Source organism: Coregonus lavaretus, assembly GCF_964263955.1.
Source record: "Coregonus lavaretus genome assembly, chromosome: 9".
In the NCBI taxonomy this organism is placed as follows: Eukaryota; Metazoa; Chordata; class Actinopteri; order Salmoniformes; family Salmonidae; genus Coregonus; species Coregonus lavaretus.
Genome location: NC_139996.1, coordinates 26,807,840 through 26,833,733, shown reverse-complemented (window position 1 = coordinate 26,833,733; position 25,894 = coordinate 26,807,840). Strand labels below are relative to the sequence as shown.

Here is a 25,894-nt window from a genome sequence, read left to right as displayed (position 1 = left end):
TAGTTCCGCAGCCCAGTCATTTGCAGTCCACACACCTCACACACACCTATCAGCAAAGCATCTCTCTTTGACACACACACACACACACAGATATAGGTGACTGATGTGTGTGTTCTCCTGGCAGGCCCGTGTTCAGTGAGGACCCACCCCACCCCCTCTCCGTCCCTCCCACCCCTCTCAGAACCCTCCCTTCCTCCTCCTCCTCTCCTCCTCCCTTCTCTTCATCCAAGCCATGCAGTCGCCAGTCCTCCTCCTCAGACACAGACCTCAGTCTGACGCCCAAGATGGGTAAGACCTCACCACCCTCCTCACCCTTCCTCACACTCTCTGTCTGCACCTTTCCTCACCCCCCACCTCTGAACCTCACTGTGTTTAAGTTTTCCATCCCATTTCATTGTTTTATTGATTTTTTTGATTTTTTTCAAGTCATTGTGTTAGAAACGCACACACAGCAGCTGTGGACCATAGAGTTCTGGTGTTGACCACGTAAAAACACACACACCCCCTAGGACAGGACAGGGTTCCCCCTACCGGCGGAAATACACCCTGCAAACCCCCCTTTCTTCCTCTCTTCCCCTACTCCCTTCTTCCTAAAGGATTTTTATTTTATGTTTTCCTGTCAGATTTAAGGTCTTGTGACTTTCCTCCACTGTCACTTTCTTCTCTGCTTTTCTTGCTGTCTTCTTCTTTTCCCCTTGTTTTCTGGCTCACCTCTCTCCTCTCCCCACCTCCTGCCTCGCTCTCTCTCCCCCTCTTCTCCTCCTCCCCTTTCTCGCTCTCTCTCTCGTTCGCTCTCTCGCTCTCCTCACCTTTTACTCTGCCCAACAGTGACGACCTCCCAAGAGAGGTTTGTCTCCCGTCCTGGGATCTTCCTCTGTCCCAGTTCCCCTGCCCTCTCCTCCGACTCCCAGCTCCTTCCTCCTTGGGTCTGCCCCCAAGCCAACACCCTGCCCCCTCTCCCCTCTGTCCAATCAGAGGGGTACGTGTTGAGAAAGAGTGTATCATTCAGTGAAGAGCTGATGCTGGCGGCCTCTGGTAGGAGAGTCCTGACAACACTCTTTTTTTATAACACTATAACAACCTGCAGGAGTCACGATGCCCAACAACATCCCTTATAATACCTGTTACACTTAAATAGTTAAATAGCCTTTATTATAGTCTCTGGTAGGGCACAGAGTGCAAAAGTCGTGATGGTCTAAAACACCTTTTACAAAAAGCATCTACAACCACCCCTTAGAAACCCCTATAACAATTTTTGTAAGTGTATTATTATTATTATTTATTTTTAAATACCTTATTTACATAAGTATTCAGACCCTTTGCTATGAGACTCGAAATTGAGTTCAGGTGCATCCTGTTTCCATTGATCATCCTTGATGTTTCTACAACTTGATTGGAGTCCACCTGTGGTAAATTCAATTGATTGGACATCATTTTGGAAAGGCACACACCTGTCTATATAAGGTCCAACAATTGACAGTGTATGTCAGAGCATAAACAAAGCCATGAGGTTGAAGGAATTGTCTGTAGAGCTCCGAGACAGAATTATATCGAGGAACAGATCTGGGGAAGGGTACCAAAACATTTCTGCAGCATTAAAGGTCCCCAGGAACACAGTGGCCTCCATCATTCTTAAATGGAAGAAGTTTGGAACCACCAAGACTATTCCTAGAGCTGGCCGCCCTGCCAAACTGAGCAATCGGGGGAGAAGGGCCTTGGTCAGGGAGGTGATCATGAACCAGATGGTCACTGACAGAGCTCCAGAGTTCATCTGTGAAGATGGGAGAACCTTCCAGAAGGACAACGATCTCTGCAGCACTCCACCAATCAGGCCTTTATAGTAGAGTGGCCAGACGGAAGCCACTCCCTTGTAAAAGGCACATGACAACCCGCTTGGAGTTTGCCAAAAGGAACCATAAGGACTCTCAGACCATGAGAAACAAGATTCTGTGGTCTGATGAAACCAAGATTGAACTCTTTGGCCTGAATGCTAAGCGTCACGTCTGGAGGAAACCTGGCACCATCCCTACGGCGAAGCGTGGTGGTGGCAGCATCATGCTGTGGGGATGTTTTTCAGCGGCAGGGACTGGGAAACTAGTCAGGATCGAGGGAAATATTAAACGGAGCAAAGTACAGAGAGATCCTTGATGAAAACCTGCTCCAGAGCATTCAGGACCTCAGACTGGGGCAAAGTTTCACCTTCCAACAGGACAACGACCCTGAGCACACAGCCAAGACAACGCAAGAGTGGCTTCGGGACAAGTCTCTGAATGTCCTTGAGTGCCCCAGCCAGAGCCCGGACTTGAACCCGATCAAACATCTTTGGAAAGAGCTGAAAAAAGCTGTGCAGCGAAGCTCCCCATCCAACCTGACAGAGCTTGAGAGGATCTGCAGAGAAGAATGGGAGAAACTCCCTAAATACAGGTGTGCCTAGCTTGTAGCGTCATACCCAAGAAGACTCGAGGCTGTAATCGCTGCCAAAGGTGCTTCAACAAAGTACTGAGTAAAGGGTCTGAATACTTACGTAAGTGTGATATTTCAGTTGTTTATTTTTAGTACATTTGCAAACATTTCTAAAAAGCTGTTTTTGCTTTGGCAATATGGGGTATTGTGTGTAGATTTGATGAGGGGGAAAAAACAATTTAATCAGACCTTACCCCGCTTGACCTTACCCCACTTAACCTTGGGTAAATTGTTCATCTCTGCTGGTCTCTGGCCCTCATACTGACTGCCTTGGAGGGACCACCTTCTCCTGGCCATTTCTCCACCTCAATGTGTGGTTTAAGGCATGTCCAGACCCCCACCCCCGTTTATGAGTCTCTATAAGGTGGCGTAGTCTGCAGCCTCCCAGGCCAGGCCAGTGGCAGGTAGAGTAGTGTACAGAGGGGATAATAAAGTAGCTCTTTGGACTCTATCCTCACAGGTATATGTATGGGAATGTTGTCATTAACAAAGATGTGTGGTAATTACTATGTACACTGAACAAAAATATAAATGCAACAATTTCAAAGATTTTACTGAGTTTCAGTTTATATTAGGAAATCAGTCAATTGAAATAAATTAATTAGGCCCTAATCTATGGATTTCACATGACTGGGAATACAGATATGCATCTGTTGGTCACAGATACCTTAAAAATGTAGGGGAGTGGATCAGAAAACCAGTCCTTATTTGGTGTGAGCGTCCCAAACATGCTCAATGGGTGACATGTCTGGTGAGTATGCAGGCCATGGAAGAACTAGGGCATGTTCAGCTTCCAGGATTTGTGTACAGAGCCTTGCGACACGGGGCTGTGCATTATCATGCTGAAACATGAGGTGATGGCGGTGGATGAATGGCACGACAATGGGCCTCAGGATCTCATCACGGTATCTCTGTGCATTCAAATTGCCATCGATAAAATTACATTTTGTTTGTTGTCGCAGCTTATGCCTGCCCATACCATAACCCCACCACCACCATGGGGCACTCTGTTCACAACATTGACATCAGCGAACCGCTCGCTCACACAACGCCTACACGCTTTCTGCCATCTGCCTGGTACAGTTGAAACCGGGATTCATCCGTGAAGAGCACACTTCTCCAGCATGCCAGTGGCCATAGAAGATCAGCATTTGCCCACTGAAGTCAGTTATGACGCCAATACCCTGGTGAGGACGACGTGCACGCACATGAGCTTCCCTGAGACAGTTTCTTACAGTTTTTGCAGAAATTCTGTCCGCTGTCCGGGTGGCTGGTCCGGGTGGCTGGTCTCAGATGATCCTGCGGGTGAAAAAGCCAGGTGTGGAGGTCCTGGGCTGGCGTGGTTACATGTGGTGTGCAGTTGTGAGGCCGGTTGGACGTACTGCCAAATTCTCTAAAATGATGTTGGTGGCTTGGTAGAGAAATTAACATTAAATTATTTTACATTTACATTTACGTCATTTAGCAGACGCTCTTATCCAGAGCGACTTACAAATTGGTGCATTCACCTTATGATAGCCAGTGGGACAACCACTTTACAAATCTTATTTTTTTAATTTTTCTTGTTTTTTTAGTTTTAGTTCTTATATTTGTTCTTTTTTTTTTTTTATTGTTAATTTTTTATTTTTAAGTATATTTTTACTTTTCATTTGTTTTATATATACACTGCTCAAAAAAGTAAAGGGAACACTTAAACAACACAATGTAACTCCAAGTCAATCACACTTCTGTGAAATCAAACTGTCCACTTAGGAAGCGACACTGATTGACAATAAATGTCACATGCTGTTGTGCAAATGGAATAGACAACAGGTGGAAATTATAGGCAATTAGCAAGACACCCCCAATAAAGAAGTGGTTCTTCAGGTGGTGACCACAGACCACTTCTCAGTTTCTATGCTTCCTGGTTGATGTTTTGGTCACATTTGAATGCTGGCGGTGCTTTCACTCTAGTGGTAGCATGAGACGGAGTCTACAACCCATACAAGTGGCTCAGGTAGTGCAGCTCATCCAGGATGGCACATCAATGCGAGCTGTGGCAAGAAGGTACAGTGGGGAAAAAAAGTATTTAGTCAGCCACCAATTGTGCAAGTTCTCCCACTTAAAAAGATGAGAGAGGCCTGTAATTTTCATCATAGGTACACGTCAACTATGACAGACAAATTGAGAAAAAAAAATCCAGAAAATCACATTGTAGGATTTTTTATGAATTTATTTGCAAATTATGGTGGAAAATAAGTATTTGGTCACCTACAAACAAGCAAGATTTCTGGCTCTCACAGACCTGTAACTTCTTCTTTAAGAGGCTCCTCTGTCCTCCACTTGTTACCTGTATTAATGGCACCTGTTTGAACTTGTTATCAGTATAAAAGACACCTGTTCACAACCTCAAACAGTCACACTCCAAACTCCACTATGGCCAAGACCAAAGAGCTGTCAAAGGACACCAGAAACAAAATTGTAGACCTGCACCAGGCTGGGAAGACTGAATCTGCAATAGGTAAGCAGCTTGGTTTGAAGAAATCAACTGTGGGAGCAATTATTAGGAAATGGAAGACATACAAGACCACTGATAATCTCCCTCGATCTGGGGCTCCACGCAAGATCTCACCCCGTGGGGTCAAAATGATCACAAGAACGGTGAGCAAAAATCCCAGAACCACACGGGGGGACCTAGTGAATGACCTGCAGAGAGCTGGGACCAAAGTAACAAAGCCTACCATCAGTAACACACTACGCCGCCAGGGACTCAAATCCTGCAGTGCAAGACGTGTCCCCCTGCTTAAGCCAGTACATGTCCAGGCCCGTCTGAAGTTTGCTAGAGTGCATTTGGATGATCCAGAAGAGGATTGGGAGAATGTCATATGAAACCAAAATATAACTTTTTGGTAAAAACTCAACTCGTCGTGTTTGGAGGACAAAGAATGCTGAGTTGCATCCAAAGAACACCATACCTACTGTGAAGCATGGGGTGGAAACATCATGCTTTGGGGCTGTTTTTCTGCAAAGGGACCAGGACGACTGATCCGTGTAAAGGAAAGAATGAATGGGGCCATGTATCGTGAGATTTTGAGTGAAAACCTCCTTCCGTCAGCAAGGGCATTGAAGATGAAACGTGGCTGGGTCTTTCAGCATGACAATGATCCCAAACACACCACCCGGGCAACGAAGGAGTGGCTTCGTACGAAGCATTTCAAGGTCCTGGAGTGGCCTAGCCAGTCTCCAGATCTCAACCCCATAGAAAATCTTTGGAGGGAGTTGAAAGTCTGTGTTGCCCAGCGACAGCCCCAAAACATCACTGCTCTAGAGGAGATCTGCATGGAGGAATGGGCCAAAATACCAGCAACAGTGTGTGACAACCTTGTGAAGACTTACAGAAAACGTTTGACCTGTGTCATTGCCAACAAAGGGTATATAACAAAGTATTGAGAAACTTTTGTTATTGACCAAATACTTATTTTCCACCATAATTTGCAAATAAATTCATTAAAAAATCCTACAATGTGATTTTCTGGATTTTGTTTCCTCATTTTGTCTGTCCTAGTTGACTTGTACCTATGATGAAAATTACAGGCCTCTCTCATCTTTTTAAGTGGGAGAACTTGCACAATTGTTGGCTGACTAAATACTTTTTTCCCCCACTGTATGCTGTGTCTGTCAGCATGGTGTCCAGAGCATGGAGGCGCTACCAGGAGACAGGCCAGTACATCAGGAGACGTGGAGGAGGCCATAGGAGGGCAACAACCCAGCAGCAGGACTGATACTTCCGCCTTTGTGCAAGGAGGAGCAGGAGGAGCACTGCCAGAGCCCTGCAAAATGACCTCCAGCAGGCCACAAATGTGCATGCGTCTGCTCAAACGGTCAGAAACAGACTCCATGAGGGTGGTATGAGGGCCCGACGTCCACAGGTGGGGGTTGTGCTTACAGCCCAACACCGTGCAGGACGTTTGGCATTTGCCAGAGAACACCAATATTGGCAAATTCGCCACTGGCGCCCTGTGCTCTTCACAGATGAAAGCAGGTTCACACTGAGCACGTGACAGACGTGACAGAGTCTGGAGACGCCGTGGAGAACGTTCTGCTGCCTGCAACATCCTCCAGCATGACCGGTTTGGCGGTGGGTCAGTCATGGTGTGGGGTGGCATTTCTTTGGGGGGCCGCACAGCCCTCCATGTGCTCGCCAGAGGTAGCCTGACTGCCATTAGGTACCGAGATGAGATCCTCAGACCCCTTGTGAGACCATATGCTGGTGCGGTTGGCCCTGGGTTCCTCCTAATGCAAGACAATTCTAGACCTCATGTGGCTGGAGTGTGTCAGCAGTTCCTGCAAGAAGAAGGCATTGATGCTATGGACTGGCTCGCCCATTCCACAGACCTGAATCCAATTGAGCACATCTGGGACATCATGTCTCGCTCCATCCACCAACGCCACGTTGCACCACAGACTGTCCAGGAGTTGGCGGATGCTTTAGTCCAGGTCTGGGAGGAGATCCCTAAGGAGACCATCCGCCACCTCATCAGGAGCATGCCCAGGCGTTGTAGGGAGGTCATACAGGCACGTGGAGGCCACACACACTACTGAGCATAATTTTGACTTGTTTTAAGGACATTACATCAAAGTTGGATCAGCCTGTAGTGTGGTTTTCCACTTTAATTTTGAGGGTGACTCCAAATCCAGACCTCCATGGGTTGATACATTTGATTTCCATTGATAATTTTTCTGTGATTGTGTTGTCAGCACATTCAACTATGTAAAGAATAAAGTATTTAATAAGATTATTTCATTCATTCAGATTTAGGATGTGTTGTTTAAGTGTTCCCTTTATTTTTTTGAGCAGTGTATATATATATATATATAGTTTTTTTTCCCTCGTTTTATTTTATTGTATTTTTTTTGTTATTTTATAGTTATTTTTATTTATTTATTTCTCAATTTGTAATCCTTTTTTCCCCAAGCACCATGGTCTTGTAGCAGATGCGAGCTTCAACTGGAAGCCAGTGGAGTGTGTGGATGGAGCGGGGTGACGTGAGAGAACTTGGGAAGGTTGAACACCAGACGGGCTGCAGCTCTGTTGGACATTCCTGCAGTCAGCATGCCAATTGCACGCTCCCTCAACTTGAGACATCTGTGGCATTGTTTGACCAAAACTGCACATTTTAGAGTGGCCTTTTGTTGTCCCCAGCACAAGGTGCACCTGTTTAAGGATCATGCTGTTTAATCAGTTTATTGATATGCCATACCTGTCAGGTGGATGGATTATCTTGGCAAAGGAGAAATGCTCACTAACAGGGATGTAAACACATTTGTGCACAAAATTTGAGCAAAATAAGATTTTTGTGCGTATGGAACATTTCTGGGATCTTTTATTTCAGGTCTTGAAACATGGGACCAACACTTTGCATGTTGCGTTTATATTTTTGTTCAGTATAGATATTAGCCTGGTAGTCTAAGGGATAGGATTAATATGGGATTTGCATGGTTGTCGAGGCGTTCCGGCTCACACAAGCCAAGGCCTGTCAAGGGTACTTACTTACTTCCTATGGTTTTTGAGGAATGCCAGCTATCTGTGATGAAGCGATGTGATTGGTGAAGTGTTGTTCTCTCATCCTATCAGGGATGGGGAGTGGGGGCAGCGTTGGAAAAGAGGCAGGGCCTCTGAAGACCCTCCTCAGACAGCAGGCCCAATCAGCATTGGAGCAGAGGGTACGCACACACACCGCACACACCATACCGCATTTAGCTGTGTGAATGGGTAATTGTGAAGAGTGTGTGAGGGTGAAGTATGATTATGTAAGATTGAATAATGTTCCCTTTCTCCATCCTCTTGACCACTTCTTTCTCTCAGGGAGCCTCATCCTCTGGTATATTTGTAAACACCAGGGTATGTCTCTCACCCACACACACACACACCCACACACACACTCACACACACACACACACACACACACACACACTCACTCACTGTTCTGGATGCCTCTATTAAACCTCTTTCCTGTCTGGGTTCTGCTCAGAGATTCTACTCTTGAGTTGGACTGTTTCTCAAAAGTCTACAGCAACTTCCTCTTCTCCATCTGCACTGATCTGTTAACACAGGACAGGTAGAAGCAACATGGAGGATACCTACTAGCGATATGCTTTTACCTGTTCAGTTCTGTCATTTGTCACCAGTGCAGATAGAGGAGAGAAGAAAGGTAGATTGTTGAGATGCAGCCTTAGTCCCCCCCCCCCCCGATCGATAGTAACAAGCACGCTCCACTCCGTTACCATGGCAATATCACTATTACTCAGGTTAGGAAATTGCTGGTCTAGACCAGTATGCTGTAGCAGTTCCTCATATCCATAACATTGGCATGTCTGAAACACACAGCCTCACTCTGCATGGGGGATTGCCGTCCCACTCACTACCCCATCATCTGGATGACACCTGTCCTGGATCACACCTTTTACACACTGGGTTGACTACAGACTGTCACAGCAGGAGGCTGACTCTCTGTTACACAATGAGATGTTCAATTAAACTCTGCATTGTATTACTGGTATGCTGTTATTGTATAAACTGTATATCAGGGTTATTCAAATCCAGACCTCGAGATCAGTAGTCCTGTTGGTTTGCATCCTTCCCCCTCTAATCAGGGACTGATTCAGACCTTGGTGATAATCAATCAATTGAACTAACTAGCAGGGAGAAAAGCCAGCCAGCAGTACTGCAGACCTCCAGGCCTTGACTTGAGGCCTGTTGTATACTCTCTGCCTGCCTGTCCTCTGTCTAGTTGTGTATCTGAGGTAGAAGAGAAGAACCAACACTAACTCATTTAGCAGATTACTCCGCTGCTGCTACTAAATTAATTAAATATGTTAGTACTTCTTTCAGTCAGTGTGGGTTTTTCTCTTCTATCTTATGCCCTTACAACCCTGCACCATATTGTATGATGAAGATGGGGTTGAGCCAATCCTTCATTCTACTGTCACGGAGACAGGTTTGACCCCTAACCAGACTTTTTCTGACCCTGTGTATTTTCAGGAGTTCCCCTTCTTCACGTTGACCTGTTTTCCCCCCGGCTTCCTGGTTCACATCGGGGGAGTGGTCAGCGCCCGCTCGGTCAAGCTGCTTGACCGCATACACAACCCTGGTGAGTTCCCCAGAACCGCACGGTCCCAGCTATAGGAGAACACGGCAACGTGTGTTACAGGTTGTATTCCATGTTGCAGTGTAGCTTGTGTTTCCAGGCAAGTTAGATTATGATTATGACATGACAGGTCTCTCTTGTAAAAGTGATGTTTAAACTCAATGGGATCATCTGTATTAGGGATCAGTAAAGGGCTAGAGGGGTGTCACACATAGTGGGATCAGTGTGTTAGTCTGCTAGAGTTTATAACTATTAGCGAGGTAGCTATATCATTGATCCCATTCTGTGTGTGCTAGCACCAATGATTTATATACATCATTGGCCCATTATCCCCCTGGTGGCAGTATGTGCCTGTGCCCCGATTCTACACCCTTCTCCCCAAGTGTGTACTACTTCTGCCGAAGGGTGGAGAATGGGAATAGCCGACAGCCCATGGTTACAGCAGGTGAATCTTTCTAAAGTTGCTTCCTAAGGCCTGTCCCACCATGTTCCAGAGAGAGAGAGGGAGGTTCACACTAGGCCTTCAGCCCTATCCTGCCCTGTAGGGAACTGCTAACCCCTAACAACTGGGAAATGAAAGGGGATACCTAGTCAGTTACACAACTGAATGCATTCAACCAAAATGTGTCTAATGCATTTAACCCAACCCCTCTGAATCAGAGAGGTGCGGGGGCTGCCTTACTCGACGTCCATGTCGTCGGTGCCCAGGGAGCAGTTGTTGTTCGGGGTTAACTGCCTTGTTCAAAGGCAGAACTGCATATTTTGTTCACCTTGCCGGCTCGGGGATTCGAACCAGCGACCTTTCGGTTACTGGCCCGACGCCCGGGGTCACTGATATTGGGTCAGATTATGTTTTCATCCTCCTAATGGTTAAGGTTAGGATTAGGGGTGGGTTAATCTGATCCTAGATCTGTGGTTATGGGGGACTCCTACCTGGATCTGCTAGATGTGTGTGTGATAGTTGTGTGTGTGTGTGTGGTATGTGTGTAGTAGCTTCCTCTCTGTGCTGTGTGTGTTGTTTGCTGCCCCCTGGTATTGAGGTTTGTTAGTGCATGGCTGTGGTGTGCTGTGGTGTGCTGTGGCTTGGCTGTGTCATGTGTTGGTCTTTTGGGCTGTAGGAGGCTCTGGCCTGATGTGGTCTGTACTCCAAAGCCTTAAGGTGGCTACAAGCTTCACTCCGTCGATGGACGTGCATGCATGTGCAAGGGGGCGGCGGCAGGTTTTTGGGGGGTAGCAATCACTTTTGTCCACATAGACGTTGTGTTCCACCCAGAGAGGAAGTCCGCCTTGTATATCCACTATGGGGCTTGGATAGCCAGAGTAGCTTACCAAACAAGAGGGTCCGTGGCTATGGAAGGCCGTTTGGGTCTTTGCGTGTCAATAACACTGTTTGACGTGTCAAATAACACTATCTGAAGCGTCACATAAGCTTGTTGACCAATCAGGACCTGAATATGACTGCACGTCACATAATAATTTAACACGTTCATTAATTTTTTACGTAGTTATTACATATTGATTACACTATCACTCGTGTTTCGTATGTCACAACGATTTATCGAGACGTATACATGCCCTTCCCCAAACAAAAAAGCTAGCTAGCTGATGAATGCAAACCAATGTTCTTCTCCAAAAACATAGCAGAACGACATCTGTTTAAGTAGCTATAGTTAGCTAGCTAACTCTCTAGCTAGGTGTCATCTAAAATACCCCTAATTTATCAAACTGTTTTTATTTGATTAATAGTGGTCGGACCCACCTATGTGAAGCTAGCCACAATAAGGATTAGCCACAATAGTGGAATTTGCGGTTAGCCTTCAAAATAAAAGTATGTCATTGACTGTGATGCAAATTAATACAAATAGTGGAATTATGCCATAATTGAATAGATCATGCTAAACGAGGTTGGAATGTTATATAAATTCAACAAAAGACAATTTGTTAATTTGACAAAAATCTGTTGAAATCACACTGTATGTATTAGACTTTAGAATTGCATTGGGGGCATACTTATTTCACTGTACAGCCTTACCTATGGATAATAGATCAATGACATGGGGTATCAGTCTACTCAGTGACACCCAGAGAACATTAGCGTCGTAGCTCTTATTGCGGGACTCTGAAACCACTGTGAATTGAGCCACATGTATTGTACCAGTCAACCTACTATGTGTATTGAACACTATTCCAGAGGAAAAACAATACAACGTGGATGTTTTGGTGTCTGATAACTCTGAGGATGATGCTGGGGAAAAAAGTACTTGGGTGAAGTAGACTGATACCCCATTTCATTGATCCCCAATCCTTAGGTAGGGCTGTACAGTGCAATATGAATGTCAGTACGCACAATAGGCTGACTTGGGAGGTGATTTCACACAGTCACAGTCCTGCGATAAGAGCTACAATGCTAATATTTGCGTAATAGATGAAGCTTACTGGCTGCTTATAACGTTAGCTTTGGTCAACAGGGTTAAGTAGCTGGCTAGCTAGATATTTTCATGAACTGAAGTTCAATTTCAATAAGTGAACAACAAGTGGCTACCTAGCTAATACTTACTCACATGGATTCCTAAATCATTGCTAAGAATATTGAAAATGACTGCAGTTTCTACTGGTCATTGTTTTCAGGCTAGTTGCATTGGTGCTAGCGAGGTACCAAGCTAAAGCTAGCTAGCTAGCTAGCTAGCTACCCCAGAAGTTGCTAATAACATCTGTATCAAAGGTATTTGCAAACATTTTTGATCCTGCTCGTTTGATCAAATGCTCACATAGATGTTTTCCCATTCGGTCAAACAATTAATTCCTTATTACCAACGCGGTATTGTAAACACATCGCTCGTGGTCGGAGTGTGCTTGTTTGCAGACTTTTTTTAGTACAGCTTTGACAGTGCTACTAATTGTAGTGGTGGCGTTTGGCTTGCACATGCAAATTCAGCACACACAACATTCTATAATAGGATTGTATTATTTGACATGTCAAATTAAAAGCTTATTTGACGCTTCAAATAGTGTTATTTAACATGTATCTTTTTTGACATGGAAAGACCCAAACAGCGTTCCATACATGGCACTCTCTGACTTTAGCTAGTAGGGTTGGGCGGTATCCAGATTTTCATAACTGTCATACCGTTTCTGTAAATTTTTTGGGGGACGCACAAAACTATTTAGGCAACAGGGATCTTGATCCAGGAGGGGATTGAATGTCTCTGCTGTAACCAAGAAGCTTCTTCTTGACATCTAGTCGTTTAGCTAGCAAGTTAGCAAACCAAATGCATAGCTGCAGCACTGAGCAGGATATCATTTAATAATAATATTATTTAAAAAATAAATAAACGGTATTGAAAGTCATACTGTCTGTATTTTGAAATACCCCGGTATACGGTACAAACTGTATATTGCCCAAGCCTAGTAGCTAGTGACGACATTTGAACTTTCTGATCCGGTGTTATATGCCTTTTGTTTACACAAATATTAGCTAGCTAAATGTCTGGCTAGTCTGGTGTTCTATGCTTTTTCAACGCTACTTTTTAGCCACAGATGCAGAAGCAAACATGTCTCTCATGAATTGCAATTGCTAGAGCTTGAACAGCAAGAGTTTAAACTGCTCTTACTACTCAGGAGGAGAGAAAAAAACGACGGAGAAAATGGCAAGAAGTTCATCCACTGAACACAGCAAGAGTGGACAATGGAGAATACATGTATCTTGTCTAACCTATGCGAAGCATTGACGAGGAAAGACATGTTCAACACTTTCGGATGTCGGTTGCCAGATTTGACGACTTGCTTCAGCAGCGCTGGAATTATCAATTTTGTGCAGGAGCTGTCGACGGAAAACATATTCGGATCCAAGCTCCGTAAAACTCGGCAAGCGAGTACTACTACTACAACAACTACAAGGGCTTTTTTCTTATTGGTCCTGATAGCAGTCTGCGACGCAAAGTACCGCTTCACCATGATTGACGTGGGCTCATATGGTCGGGAGGGAGATGCGGGAATCTTCTCACAAAGCAAGTTCGGCTCCCAATTCCGGCTCCCTACTCATTGCAGGCCAGCTGCCGCTACCAAGGCCAGAGTGCTTGCCGGGGGCCAAACACTGAGCCCATATGTCTTTGTGGGAGACGAGGCATTCCCCTCTGATGGTAAACCTGATGCGACCATATCTAGGTAAGACGCGCTAAATACATGTGACTATACATAAGGGCTGACCCCATTTAGTCGACTGGTCGATTGTTTGGTCGATAGGCTGTTGGTTGACCGATATTTCTTTAGTCGAGCAGTAGCAAAACATTTATAAAAATAATAATCATGGTGTAGAAGACACCTGTCTGATTCGCGCCTGTCTGAGTGGACTGATCCATTGTGGAGGCTGTTGGGATGGCACAGTCCATCAGTCTTAAGACATGTGCTACTGAAATTGTATATGGTTATATTATGTAAGAATGGTGCAACACAAATAAAAATGATATTATTTTATAACAATTGCTCTTTCTCCCGCATTGGATAGTGGTTGGTGTCCGCGGTTCTGCAACACGTCGGTGGTGGCTATTGAATTGGCGCATTTTCCAAGACCATGTTGCTTTGTCCATAAAATCAAAGTTAACCAGCATATTGGTGTTGAGAACAATGCGGCGGAGGCAGCAGCAGAGTTAGGAGACGAGAAAATGTCGTAGAAATATTTGACTCAAAAGTAGTCAACTCTGCAGCTGAGGCCGTGCCCCGGATCGAACCACACAAACTTTATACTATATAAGTAAGAACTTGTCTTACCTTTTTTTTTTTAAGTGTCCGCTTTTGTTTGTATGGTCCGTCCAAGCCGTTTCACAACTGCAGATGTACACCGTCTCTGGCCCCTGTTGTCGACTCCTGGCAAAGCTCGCCAAATATGTCGTAGAAATATTTGACTCAAAAGTAGTCAACTCAAAAATATTTCTCAAGAGACTGGAACTTGTGAATCCAAAAATTAGACTTTTATTATTTGCATAACAAAGCCGAGCTTGCTCCATGGAACAACTGCTTGCCCTGAACCGGAGCGCTCCTTTTATACAGACACAAATGCAAGTCACACTGATACAACATACATAGTCACTCCTCTCTATGTGAATGAATAACATATTTCAGTATCACATGTTGGCTACTCACGGGGGCTACTTGCGCTTCTCTAAATGGGGCCTCTGTATCTTATTAGTGGCGTGACTCAAAAAATTATGTACATACGTACGTTAAAGAACAATCACACTCTGTATTGACTATTTTCACTATCCAGACATATATCTGAAGTACAAAGTATCAATCATGTCCATTCTGTTTTACCTTTATCATTTCATAACACATTATAAAACATATCAATTAATACTTAAACATGGTTTAAACATGTCATCCATAACCCATTCTCAACCACATACATTTAAGCGTTTATCATTTACCATCCTCCCTGGTCCTTGAGATTATGTGCATGTGGCTATGTGTCAGGTCATAAGCACAAACAAATGATAACACTAGTTCCATTGTTACTCCAATCTCCACACAGCCATCACGAGGAGTTGTATCTCCATCACATGTCATTGACATACCCAGACCAGCTGCAGGGAGTTATGAAAAACACATAAATGTCTCTGCTCTGTATTAACCCTTCAACTGGTTCTCAATCCATAAACATTTAAGGCATATAGGTGTTTAATTCTACCATAAAAACAGCCCTTGCCTTAAGTGTCTATGAAAAGTGAGGAGAGAGGAAACCCCAACTTAATTAGGTCTATAATCAATAGCCTAACTGTTAAATGTGCCTGGCTTTATAAATCATCCATATATACAGTCATGGCCAAAATTGTTGGCACCCCTGAAATTTTTCCAGAAAATTAAGTATTTCTCACAGAAAAGTATTGAAATTACACATGTTTTGCTATGCACATGTTTATTTCCTTTGTGTGTATTGGAATAACACAAAAAAAAACAGGAAAAAAGCAAATTTGACATAATTTCACACAAAACTAAAAAAATGGGCCGGACAAAGTTATTGGCACCCTTTCAAAATTGTGGATAAATAAGTTTGTTCCAAGCATGTGATGCTCCTTTAAACTCACCTGGGGCAAGTAACAGGTGTGGGCAATCTAAAAATCACACCTGAAAGCAGATAAAAAGGAGAGAAGTTGACTCAGTCTTTGCATTGTGTTTCTGTGTGTGCCACACTAAGCATGGAGAACAGAAAGAGGAAAAGAGAACTGTCTGAGGACTTGAGAACCAAAATTGTGGAAAAATATCAACAATCTCAAGGTTACAAGTCCATCTCCAGAGATCTAGATGTTCCTTTGTCCACAGTGCGCAACATGATCAAGAAGTTTGCAACCCATGGCACTGTAGCTAATCTCCCTGGACGTGGACGGAAGAGAAAAATTGATGAAAGGTTGCAACGCAGGATAGTCCGGATGGTGGATAAGCAGCCCCAAACAAGTTCCAAAGAAATTCAAGCTGTCCTGCAGGCTCAGGGTGCATCAGTGTCAGCGCGAACTATACGTCGAAATTTGAATGAAATGAAACGCTATGGCAGGAGACCCAGGAGGACCCCACTGCTGACACAGAGATGTAAAAAAGCAAGACTACAGTTTGCCAAAATGTACATGAGTAAGCCAAATTCCTTCTGGGAGAACGTCTTATGGACAGATGAGACCAAGATAGAGCTTTTTGGTAAAGCACATCGTTCTACTGTTTACCGAAAATGTAATGAAGCCTTCAAAGAAAAGAACACAGTACCTACAGTCAAATATGGTGGAGGTTCAAAGATGTTTTGGGGTTGTTTTGCTGCCTCTGGCACTGGGTGCCTTGACTGTGTGCAAGGCATCATGAAATCTGAGGATTACCAAAGGATTTTGGGTCGCAATGTAGGGCCCAGTGTCAGAAAGCTGGGTTTGCGTCCGAGATCATGGGTCTTCCAGCAGGACAATGACCCCAAACATACTTCAAAAAGCACCCAGAAATGGATGGCAACAAAGCGCTGGAGAGTTCTGAAGTGGCCAGCAATGAGTCCAGATCTTAATCCCATTGAACACCTGTGGAGAGATCTTAAAATTGCTGTTGGGAAAAGGCACCCATCCAATATGAGAGACCTGGAGCAGTTTGCAAAAGAAGAGTGGTCCAAAATTCCGGGTGAGAGGTGTAAGAAGCTTATTGATGGTTATAGGAAGCGACTGATTTCAGTTATTTTTTCCAAAGGGTGTGCAACTAAATATTAAGTTAAGGGTGCCAATCATTTTGTCCGGCCCATTTTTTGAGTTTTGTGTGAAATTATGTCAAATTTGCTTTTTTCCTGTTTTTTTTGTGTTATTCCAATACACACAAAGGAAATAAACATGTGCATAGCAAAACATGTGTAATTTCAATACTTTTCTGTGAGAAATACTTCATTTTCTGGAAAAATTTCAGGGGTGCCAACAATTTTGGCCATGACTGTATCTACAGAAATAAGACTACCTGCCTGTTTGAGTGTTTGATTGATAGCCTACTGAGTCCGTGAGCACCAAGCCTCACGCAACAATTTCACAAATTCGGCTGTTTTTAATCTTTGTTATGCTGTAATAAAGGCTTTACACTTTTTTTTCGTTAGACCCTCTGGTATTATTTATAATTTATTTAGTAATTACACTGTTCCAAACTGTCAGAGAAATTGTATTTATAATAATAACCCTCCTTTTTCCTTGATTTACATTTACATTTTAGTCATTTAGCAGACGCTCTTATCCAGAGCGACTTACAGGAGCAATTAGGGTTAAGTGCCTTACTCAAGGGCACATCGACAGATTTTTCACCTAGTCAGCTCGGGGATTAGAACCAGCGACCTTTCGGTTACTGGCACAACGCTCTTAACCACTAAGCTACCTGCCGCTCCTTCTTATTGTTATTATTACTATTGTTATTATTATTATGATGATCATCATTATAATAATAAGTAATGCCATTATCATTAGTAGGCTTAGTATAGCATCCTTGTATAACCACCATCGAGCTGTAGGCCTAAGAGCACATCCTGTTTAGTCTTAATACCGTAACTTACTTAGGCCTATATTTCAATACTTATATAGGCTACTGTATCAATCAGTAATTTATTAGTTAATGTCATCACGCAGCATATGAGTCATTCATGATGTGAAATGCAATAAAGCATTTTAGTTTTAAAATAAAATAACAAAGCGACCATTGAATAATTAGCTTAAACAATAAATAGGCCTAAACCGTTCCTTTTCTGAAATATTCTGACCTAGTGAAATATATAGTGCATTCGGAAAGTAGTCAGACCCCTTCACTTTTTCCACATTTTGTTACGTTACAGCCTTATTCTAAAATTGGCTGTAATTAAACTCTGGAGAGATTATTGCAAATGTATAAAAAATATCACATTTACATAAATATTGAGACCCCTTTACTCAGTACTTTGTTGAAACACCTTTGGCAGCGATTACAGCCTCGAATGTTCTTGGGTATGACGCTACAAGCTTGGCACACCTGTATTTGGAGAGTTTGTCCCATTCTTCTCTGCAGATCCCCTCAAGCTCTGTCAGGTTGAATGGGGAGCGTCGCTGCACAGCCATTTTCAGGTCTCTCCAGAGATGTTCGATTGGGTTCAAGTCTGGGCTCTGGCTGGGCCACTCAAGGACATTCAGACTTGTCCCAAAGCCACTCCTGCATTGTCTTAGCTGTGTGCTTAGGGTCATTGTCCTGTTGGAAGGTGAACCTTCGCCCCAGTCTGAGGTCCTGAGCGCTCTGGAGCAGGTTTTCATCAAGGATCTCTCTCTGTACTTTGCTCTGTTCATCTTTCCCTCGATCCTGACTAGTCTCCCAGTCCCTGCTGCTGAAAAACATCCCAACGGCATGATGCTGCCACCACCATACTTTACTGTAGGGATGGTGCCAGGTTTCCTCCAGACGTGACGCTTGGCATTCAGGCCAAAGAGCTCAATCTTAGTTTAATCAGACCAGAGCTCCAAGCGGGCTGTCATGTACCTTTTACTGAGGAGTGGCTTGTGTCTGGCCATCTACCGTAAAGGCCTGATTTGTGGAGTGCTGCAGAGATGGTTGTCCTTCTAGAAGGTTCTCCCATCTCCACAGAGGAACTCTGGAGCTCTCTGAGTGACCATCGGGTTCTTGGTCACCTCCCTGACCAAGGCCCTTCTCCCCCGATTGCTCAGTTTGGCCGGGCGGCCAGCTTTAGGAAGAGTCTTGGTGGTTCCAAACTTCTTCCATTTAAGAATCATGGAGGCCACTGTGTTCATGGGGACGTTCAATGCTGCAGAATGTTTTTGGTACCCTTCCCCAGGTCTATGCCTCGACGCAATCCTGTCTCGGAACTCAACAGACAATTCCTTCAACCTCATGGCTTGGTTTTTGCTCTGACATGCACTGTCAACTGTGGGACCTTATATAGACAGGTGTGTGCCTTTCCAAATAATGTCTAATCAATAATGTCCAATACATTTTAGTCATTTACACTTACAGTTAGTGAGTGCATACATTTTTTTTTTTTTTTTTTTTTTCATACTAGAATAATAGAAGGAACTATGAATTCTGCTCTGTATCAGATAATTCTACAAGAGAATGTCAGGCCATCTGTCTGTGAGTTGAAGCTGAGCGGGGCTGGGTCATGCAGCAAGACAATAATCCAAAACACACAATCAAGTCTACATGAAAATGGCTAAAAAGCAACACATTTGAAGTTTTGGAATGTCCTAGTCAAAGACATGCGCTGAATACAACAGGTGTAGACCTTACGGGGGGAGACAATACAAATAGTCCCGGTAGCCATTTGATTAGCTGTTCAGGAGTCTTATGGCTTGGGGGTAGAAGCTGTTAAGAAGCCTTTTTGACCTACACTTGGCGCTCCGGTACCGCTTGCCGTGCGGTAACAGAGAGAACAGTCTATGACTAGGGTGGCTGGAGTCTTTGACAATTTTGAGGGCCTTCCTCTGACACCGCCTGGTATAGAGGTCCTGGATGGCAGGAAGCTTGGCCCCAGTGATGTACTGGGCCGTACGCACTACCCTCTGTAGTGCTTTGCAGTCGGAGGCTGAGCAGTTGCCATACCAGGCAGTGATGCAACCAGTCAGGATGCTCTCGATGGTCCAGCTGTATAACTTTTTGAGGATCTGAGAACCATGCCAAATCTTTTCAGTCTCCTGAGGGGGAATAGGCTTTGTCGTGCCCTGCACGACTGTCTTGGTGTGTTTGGACCATGATAGTTTGTTGGTGATATGGACACCAAGGAACTTTAAGCTCTCAACCTGCTCCACCACAGCCCTGTCGATGAGAATGGGGGCGTGCTCTGTCCTCCTTTTCCTGTAGTCCACAATCATCTCCTTTTTCTTGATCACGTTGAGGGAGAGGTTGTTATCCTGGCACCACACGGCCAGGTCTCTGACCTCCTCCCTATAGGCTGTCTCATCATTGTTGGTGATCAGGCCTACCACTGTTGTGTCGTCGGTAAACTTAGTGATGGTGTTGGAGTCGTGCTTGGCCATACAGTCATGGGTGAACAGGGAGTCCAGAATTAATCCCAATTGAGATGTTGTGGCAGGACTTGAAATGAGCAATTCATGCTTGAAAACCCACAAATGTTGCTGAATTAAAGCAATTCTGCATGGAAGAGTGGGCCAAAATTCCTCCACAGAGACGTGAGAGACTGATCAACAACTACCGGAAGTTTTTGGTTGGAGTCATTGCAGCTAAAGGTGGCACAACCAGTTATTGAGTATAAGGGGGCAATTACTTTTTCACACAGGGGCATTGGGTGTTGCATAGCTTTGTTTATGAAATAAATGAAACAAGTATGTACTTGTGTTATTTGTTCTGAGTTCCCTTTATCTAATATTAGGATTTGGTTGAAGATCTGATAACATTCATTATCAAAAATATGCAAAAGTAGAGAAAATTAGAAAAGGGGGTAAATACCTTTTCACAGCACTATATACAGTGGGGAGAACAAGTATTTGATACACTGCCGATTTTGCAGGTTTTCCTAATTACAAAGCATGTAGAGGTCTGTAATTTTTATCATAGGTACACTTCAACTGTGAGAGACTGAATCTAAAACAAAAATCCAGAAAATCACATTGTATGATTTTTAAGTAATTAATTAGCATTTTATTGCATGACATAAGTATTTGATACATCAGAAAAGCAGAACTTAATATTTGGTACAGAAACCTTTGTTTGCAATTACAGAGATCATACGTTTCCTGTAGGTCTTGACCAGGTTTGCACACACTGCAGCAGGGATTTTGGCCCACTCCTCCATACAGACCTTCTCCAGATCCTTCAGGTTTCGGGGCTGTCACTGGGCAATACGGACTTTCAGCTCCCTCCAAAGATTTTCTATTGGGTTCAGGTCTGGAGACTGGCTAGGCCACTCCAGGACCTTGAGATGCTTCTTACGGAGCCACTCCTTAGTTGCCCTGGCTGTGTGTTTCGGGTCATTGTCATGCTGGAAGACCCAGCCACGACCCATCTTCAATGCTCTTACTGAGGGAAGGAGGTTGTTGGCCAAGATCTCGCGATACATGGCCCCATCCATCCTCCCCTCAATACGGTGCAGTCATCTTGTCCCCTTTGCAGAAAAGCATCCCCAAAGAATGATGTTTCCACCTCCATGCTTCACGGTTGGGATGGTGTTCTTGGGGTTGTACTCATCCTTCTTCTTCCTCCAAACACGGCGAGTGGAGTTTAGACCAAAAAGCTCTATTTTTGTCTCATCAGACCACATGACCTTCTCCCATTCCTCCTCTGGATCATCCAGATGGTCATTGGCAAACTTCAGACAGACCTTGCGTGTGCTGCAGGATTTTAATCCATGACGGCGTAGTGTGTTACTAATGGTTTTCTTTGAGACTGTGTTCCCAGCTCTCTTCAGGTCATTGACCAGGTCCTGCCGTGTAGTTCTGGGCTGATCCCCCACCTTCCTCATGATCATTGATGCCCCACGAGGTGATATCTTGCATGGAGCCCCAGACCGAGGGTGATTGACCGTCATCTTGAACTTCTTCCATTTTCTAATAATTGCGCCAACAGTTGTTGCCTTCTCACCAAGCTGCTTGCATATTGTCCTGTAGCCCATCCCAACCTTGTTCAGGTCTACAATTTTATCCCTGATGTCCATACACAGCTCTCTGGTCTTGGCCATTGTGGAGAGGTTGGAGTCTGTTTGATTGAGTGTGTGGACAGGTGTCTTTTATACAGGTAACGAGTTCAAACAGGTGCAGTTAATACAGGTAATGAGTGGAGAACAGGAGGGCTTCTTAAAGAAAAACGAACAGATTTGTGAGAGCCGGAATTCTTACTGGTTGGTAGGTGATCAAATACTTATGTCATGCAATAAAATGCAAATTCATTACTTAAAAATCATACAATGTGATTTTCTGGATTTTTGTTTTAGATGTATCAAATACTTGTTCTCCCCACTGTATATTCTGGACTCTGACATTGCTCCCTCTGATATTTCTTAATTTTTTTTTACTTTTTGGATTATGTGCATATTGTTTAGTAATATATTTTTTGCTAGGTATTATTACTGCACTGTTGGAGCTATAAAAATAAGCATTTTGCTGCACCTGCAAATCTGTGTACGCGACGAATAAACTTTGATTTTGACTGTACAAAAGGAGACCGCTGCATGACAACAGTATGTACCGTATCTGGCATATTGGTGTCTGCCTGACATTGTTTCACTCAATCACAAAGCTAATCCAGTTGTCAGACAATTGGTGGGACACACACACAGGCAGCAGCCCTACTCCTTGTTTCGTTCACCTTTTTCAGATTGCGAATATACCGGTCCCGAATCTTTCAACATGTTTCTTTTATATCAGTATCAGTGTTCAAATTTCGGGATATCTCCCACCAGCTGTTGTCTTTTGCGTGTTTGTCCTATACAACTGCATCGATGGGTTGTTGTAGAGGTTATCATACTCTTGTAAAGGAAGCTTGCAAGTAGAATAGCAAGTAGTAGCAAGGAAGTAACAATACGTCCATCTCTTCCGTGTTTATACCAGATGGGATACCGGAAAATATGTGATGTAGACACGGGCATGATTTCCAATGCAAAACTCTCTCAATACTCCCCCTGAAGTCTTCACTAGTAATGATATGGCGTGTCCCACTTTCCAGGTAGCAAAAAACTGCGTTGAATGCCGTACCGTATTACAAGAACATGCCGTTTTTGTGATAGAAAATGACATTGCAACACTGCACTACTCTCCGTAGGGTCCACCTCTGTAGGGTATAAATAGCCCTTTACTAGAGATGGTTTAGATGGACCCACTGTAATCAATGATACTACATCGGCTGCAGAAGCATCTCATCAGCGAGCACACACTTCTGAAGCGTATTTTCTACACTTCAAGTATATTTGAAGCGACTCTGCGTTTCTGAAAAGTTCACATGTTTCTGTTGTAACAGGAAAATGTGACTCTTGCCTGGTACTTTCGGAGTTAGGATATGAGCCTTTTAGGGCCTTGTTTGTCTGAGTACTAGTGTTGCACGGTATACCGAAACTTCTGTACTTTTTTGATACTAGATCAAGAAAAACGGTTTGATACTAGAATTTCTGTTCCTTTTGGTACTTTGTCAAATGTGTCTCATGGATCAAGCCTGTCTATTATTGCCGATTTTTTGTTAACTTCTCTGGCTCATGCAAGGGTGGACAACATAACAAACCAATTATATGAGTCATGCATGCTGTAGAATGAAACGCCTATACGTCTATGGATTAAGAAGCATTAAAGGGTTAAAACATGAAATGGCTGTTATTTTTACTAAATAGGGTTTGGTCACGCCACTATTGTTTCCAAAAACTGAGTAATAACAGGAGGAGAAGTCAGATTACGCCACCATTAAAAACAAAGTGACTCAAGAGGAGGAATCAGACAGAAATTGGGCGGAACGGTCAAGGTTGGGAAACAATGGTGGAGTGAACTGACCAGGGAGGGATTAAGATAGAAGGCGTGAATTATGAGTAAAAATGAAACCGTGTAAAGGATGAGAACCGAGAGCTGAAAAGGAGTTGCTCTGCAGACCAGCTCGGCTCTATTGCTTGTGTAATAAAGTATATCTTGATTCTACAAAACTCTGAAAGTGCTTTTATTTTTAATGAGGATAAGGACGATTTTCCACAACATAATTGGAGACCACGAAGGGACTGGCAAAAGGGGGTAGACAGGTACTGAGCCACCGGAGGAGGCTGAACGAACCACACAAACACAGTGGCCACTGAAAAAAGGTAAGCAGAGTACTTAATATTAGTATAGAAGTTTGTGTGGTTCGGATCATCTGATTCGGAGGTCAGGTATCGGAGGTCTCTCCAAATTACGGGCTAAATTCAAAAAGTATGCATGAATGTTAACATAAGAAAAATCCTGTGGATACCACTCTAGGTGTGTTAAGGGAATATAGCACTGGAGGACTCAACGGGCAGGTGCCTGCGGATACCGCTTTGGAAAAATAAGAAAGTAGAACTCCAGAGGACTGAACGGGCAGGGTAGATTCTGTGGATACCGCCTTAGTGTATATTACTAGGGGTCTGAACGGGCAGAATAGAATCTGTGGAGACCGCCTTAGTGTATATTACTAGGGGTCTGAACGGGCAGAATAAAATCTGTGGATAGCGCCCTAGGATATTAAATATATTACTAGGGGTCTGAACGGGCAGAATAAATAGAACCGTGGATACCGCTCTAGTGTAAAAACTAGAGGTCTGAATGGACGGGAAAAATAGAAAATAAATGCCAAAACGTCGACAACGGCGAGTACCAAGCAAATTTAGATATCAGATAAGGGGATGTGAAACAGTGGAATATACAGTGACAGAAAACGTAAAAGTAATAACGTTCGAGGTACACATATACACAGAAAGAGAAAACCGATATAATAATTTGGATACGGGAAACATGGATCACTGTAATAGAACTGGAGGAACATTTCGTAGGGAAGTAACGTGGATACTGATAGGGGAAAACAGGGTGTGGTCAAATAAGCCAAGGCTAAACGGACCACTGGGAAAATTCCTAAAAACAAGCGAGCAAGAGTGGTTTCTTAATGGGAGATGAGACAAGGGAACAAAGAATAAAAAATCATATTAAGAGAGACACATGGGATAAGAACGCATTTTGTGGAAAGAAACCGAGTATGAAGACATATTAGGGTGACTGAGGAATATAAAAACTTTCAGCTGAGATCGCTAACGGGAACAAAGAATTTAGCAGAAACAAGTGAAGAGTGGCCATATGTGGCTTGGGCTGGGATAGTAGGAAGGAATTGGACAGTACAGAAAATTGGAAAAACTCTTGAGCTAGCAGATCAAAAAAGGTTATCTTTTCTAGTAAAACCAATAGATAAACAAGTTGAACCTTGGCTGACACTAGGGGAAGAGCAAGGTTTTGAAAGAGGGAAAGGACAGACAGGAAAGACAATAAGAGAACCTCAACTAGAGGTGTCTGTAATTTTAAGAGAAATTCAGTGGTTTATTCCAAAACGAGTAACAATACTAAGGGAACAAATAGGCACGAGGAAAGCAGTAAGGAAAATATTTCCAACCCTACATCCTAACAGAGACACTGAACCAAACGTGAGGCTAGCAACAGGAAGACCAAGAATACAAGGAGTAGAAATGGCAGGAACACCAGTAGAAGTAATAAAAAGGTTCTCATTGAATAAAGAAGAGATTGGAAAAATCTCTGAAAAATGGGGGAAAAAGAACCAGAAAAATGGCAGTGTGTGAGGAAATGGATACAGTAATAAAAAACTATAAAGCAGGAGAGAAAAGAAAGAAGAGATTTTGAAAATGTTCTGGGAGGAAGGCATGGCTAAAGCTAGAATGATATTAAAAGAAAAAGAAGGAAAAAGGGCTTGCGTAACCGCACCCCCACCATACATTCAAGGGGGACAGTACCCTCAGGTTACAGGACTGGTGGAAATAAAAGGAGATGTAAAGCTAGAGGAGAAAATTGGAAGCAGCATGACTCTACCCCAATATAAAAAAAATAGAACAAAAACTAGATATGGACTGCTATGGAGGACTGAGGGGCATGTTAGCAGAACTGGAAAACAATGGGGAAAATGGACGAGATTATGACGGGCAAAGTGAGTGGGATGATGTAAGTAATGATGAAGATGAAGAATTAAAAAATGGTGCTGCCTCTGAACAAGAGCAGAGGGGGCTAGAGAAACAATTAAAAAAGCAGGAAGAAATAGCAGGGAACAAATCCATAGTGACAGAACAAAGCGAGGTAATACAAGCTCACATACAAAAATCTGAAGATTAAGGGATAGAG

The 25,894-nt window shown here is 43.6% G+C and overlaps 1 protein-coding gene across 2 annotated transcripts in view; it reads left to right on the top strand.

Moving 5' to 3' along the window:
• c2cd5 (C2 calcium dependent domain containing 5) overlaps nt 1-25,894 on the top strand; it is a 75,468-nt gene that overhangs the window by 7,878 nt on the left and 41,696 nt on the right. For both annotated transcript variants that reach the window (XM_084169490.1, XM_084169489.1), the window contains exons 8-10: nt 125-288; nt 8,078-8,166; nt 9,485-9,593. In XM_084169490.1, the coding sequence (XP_084025616.1) occupies nt 125-288; nt 8,078-8,166; nt 9,485-9,593 (362 nt within the window). The remainder of the gene's footprint in view (nt 1-124; nt 289-8,077; nt 8,167-9,484; nt 9,594-25,894) is intronic.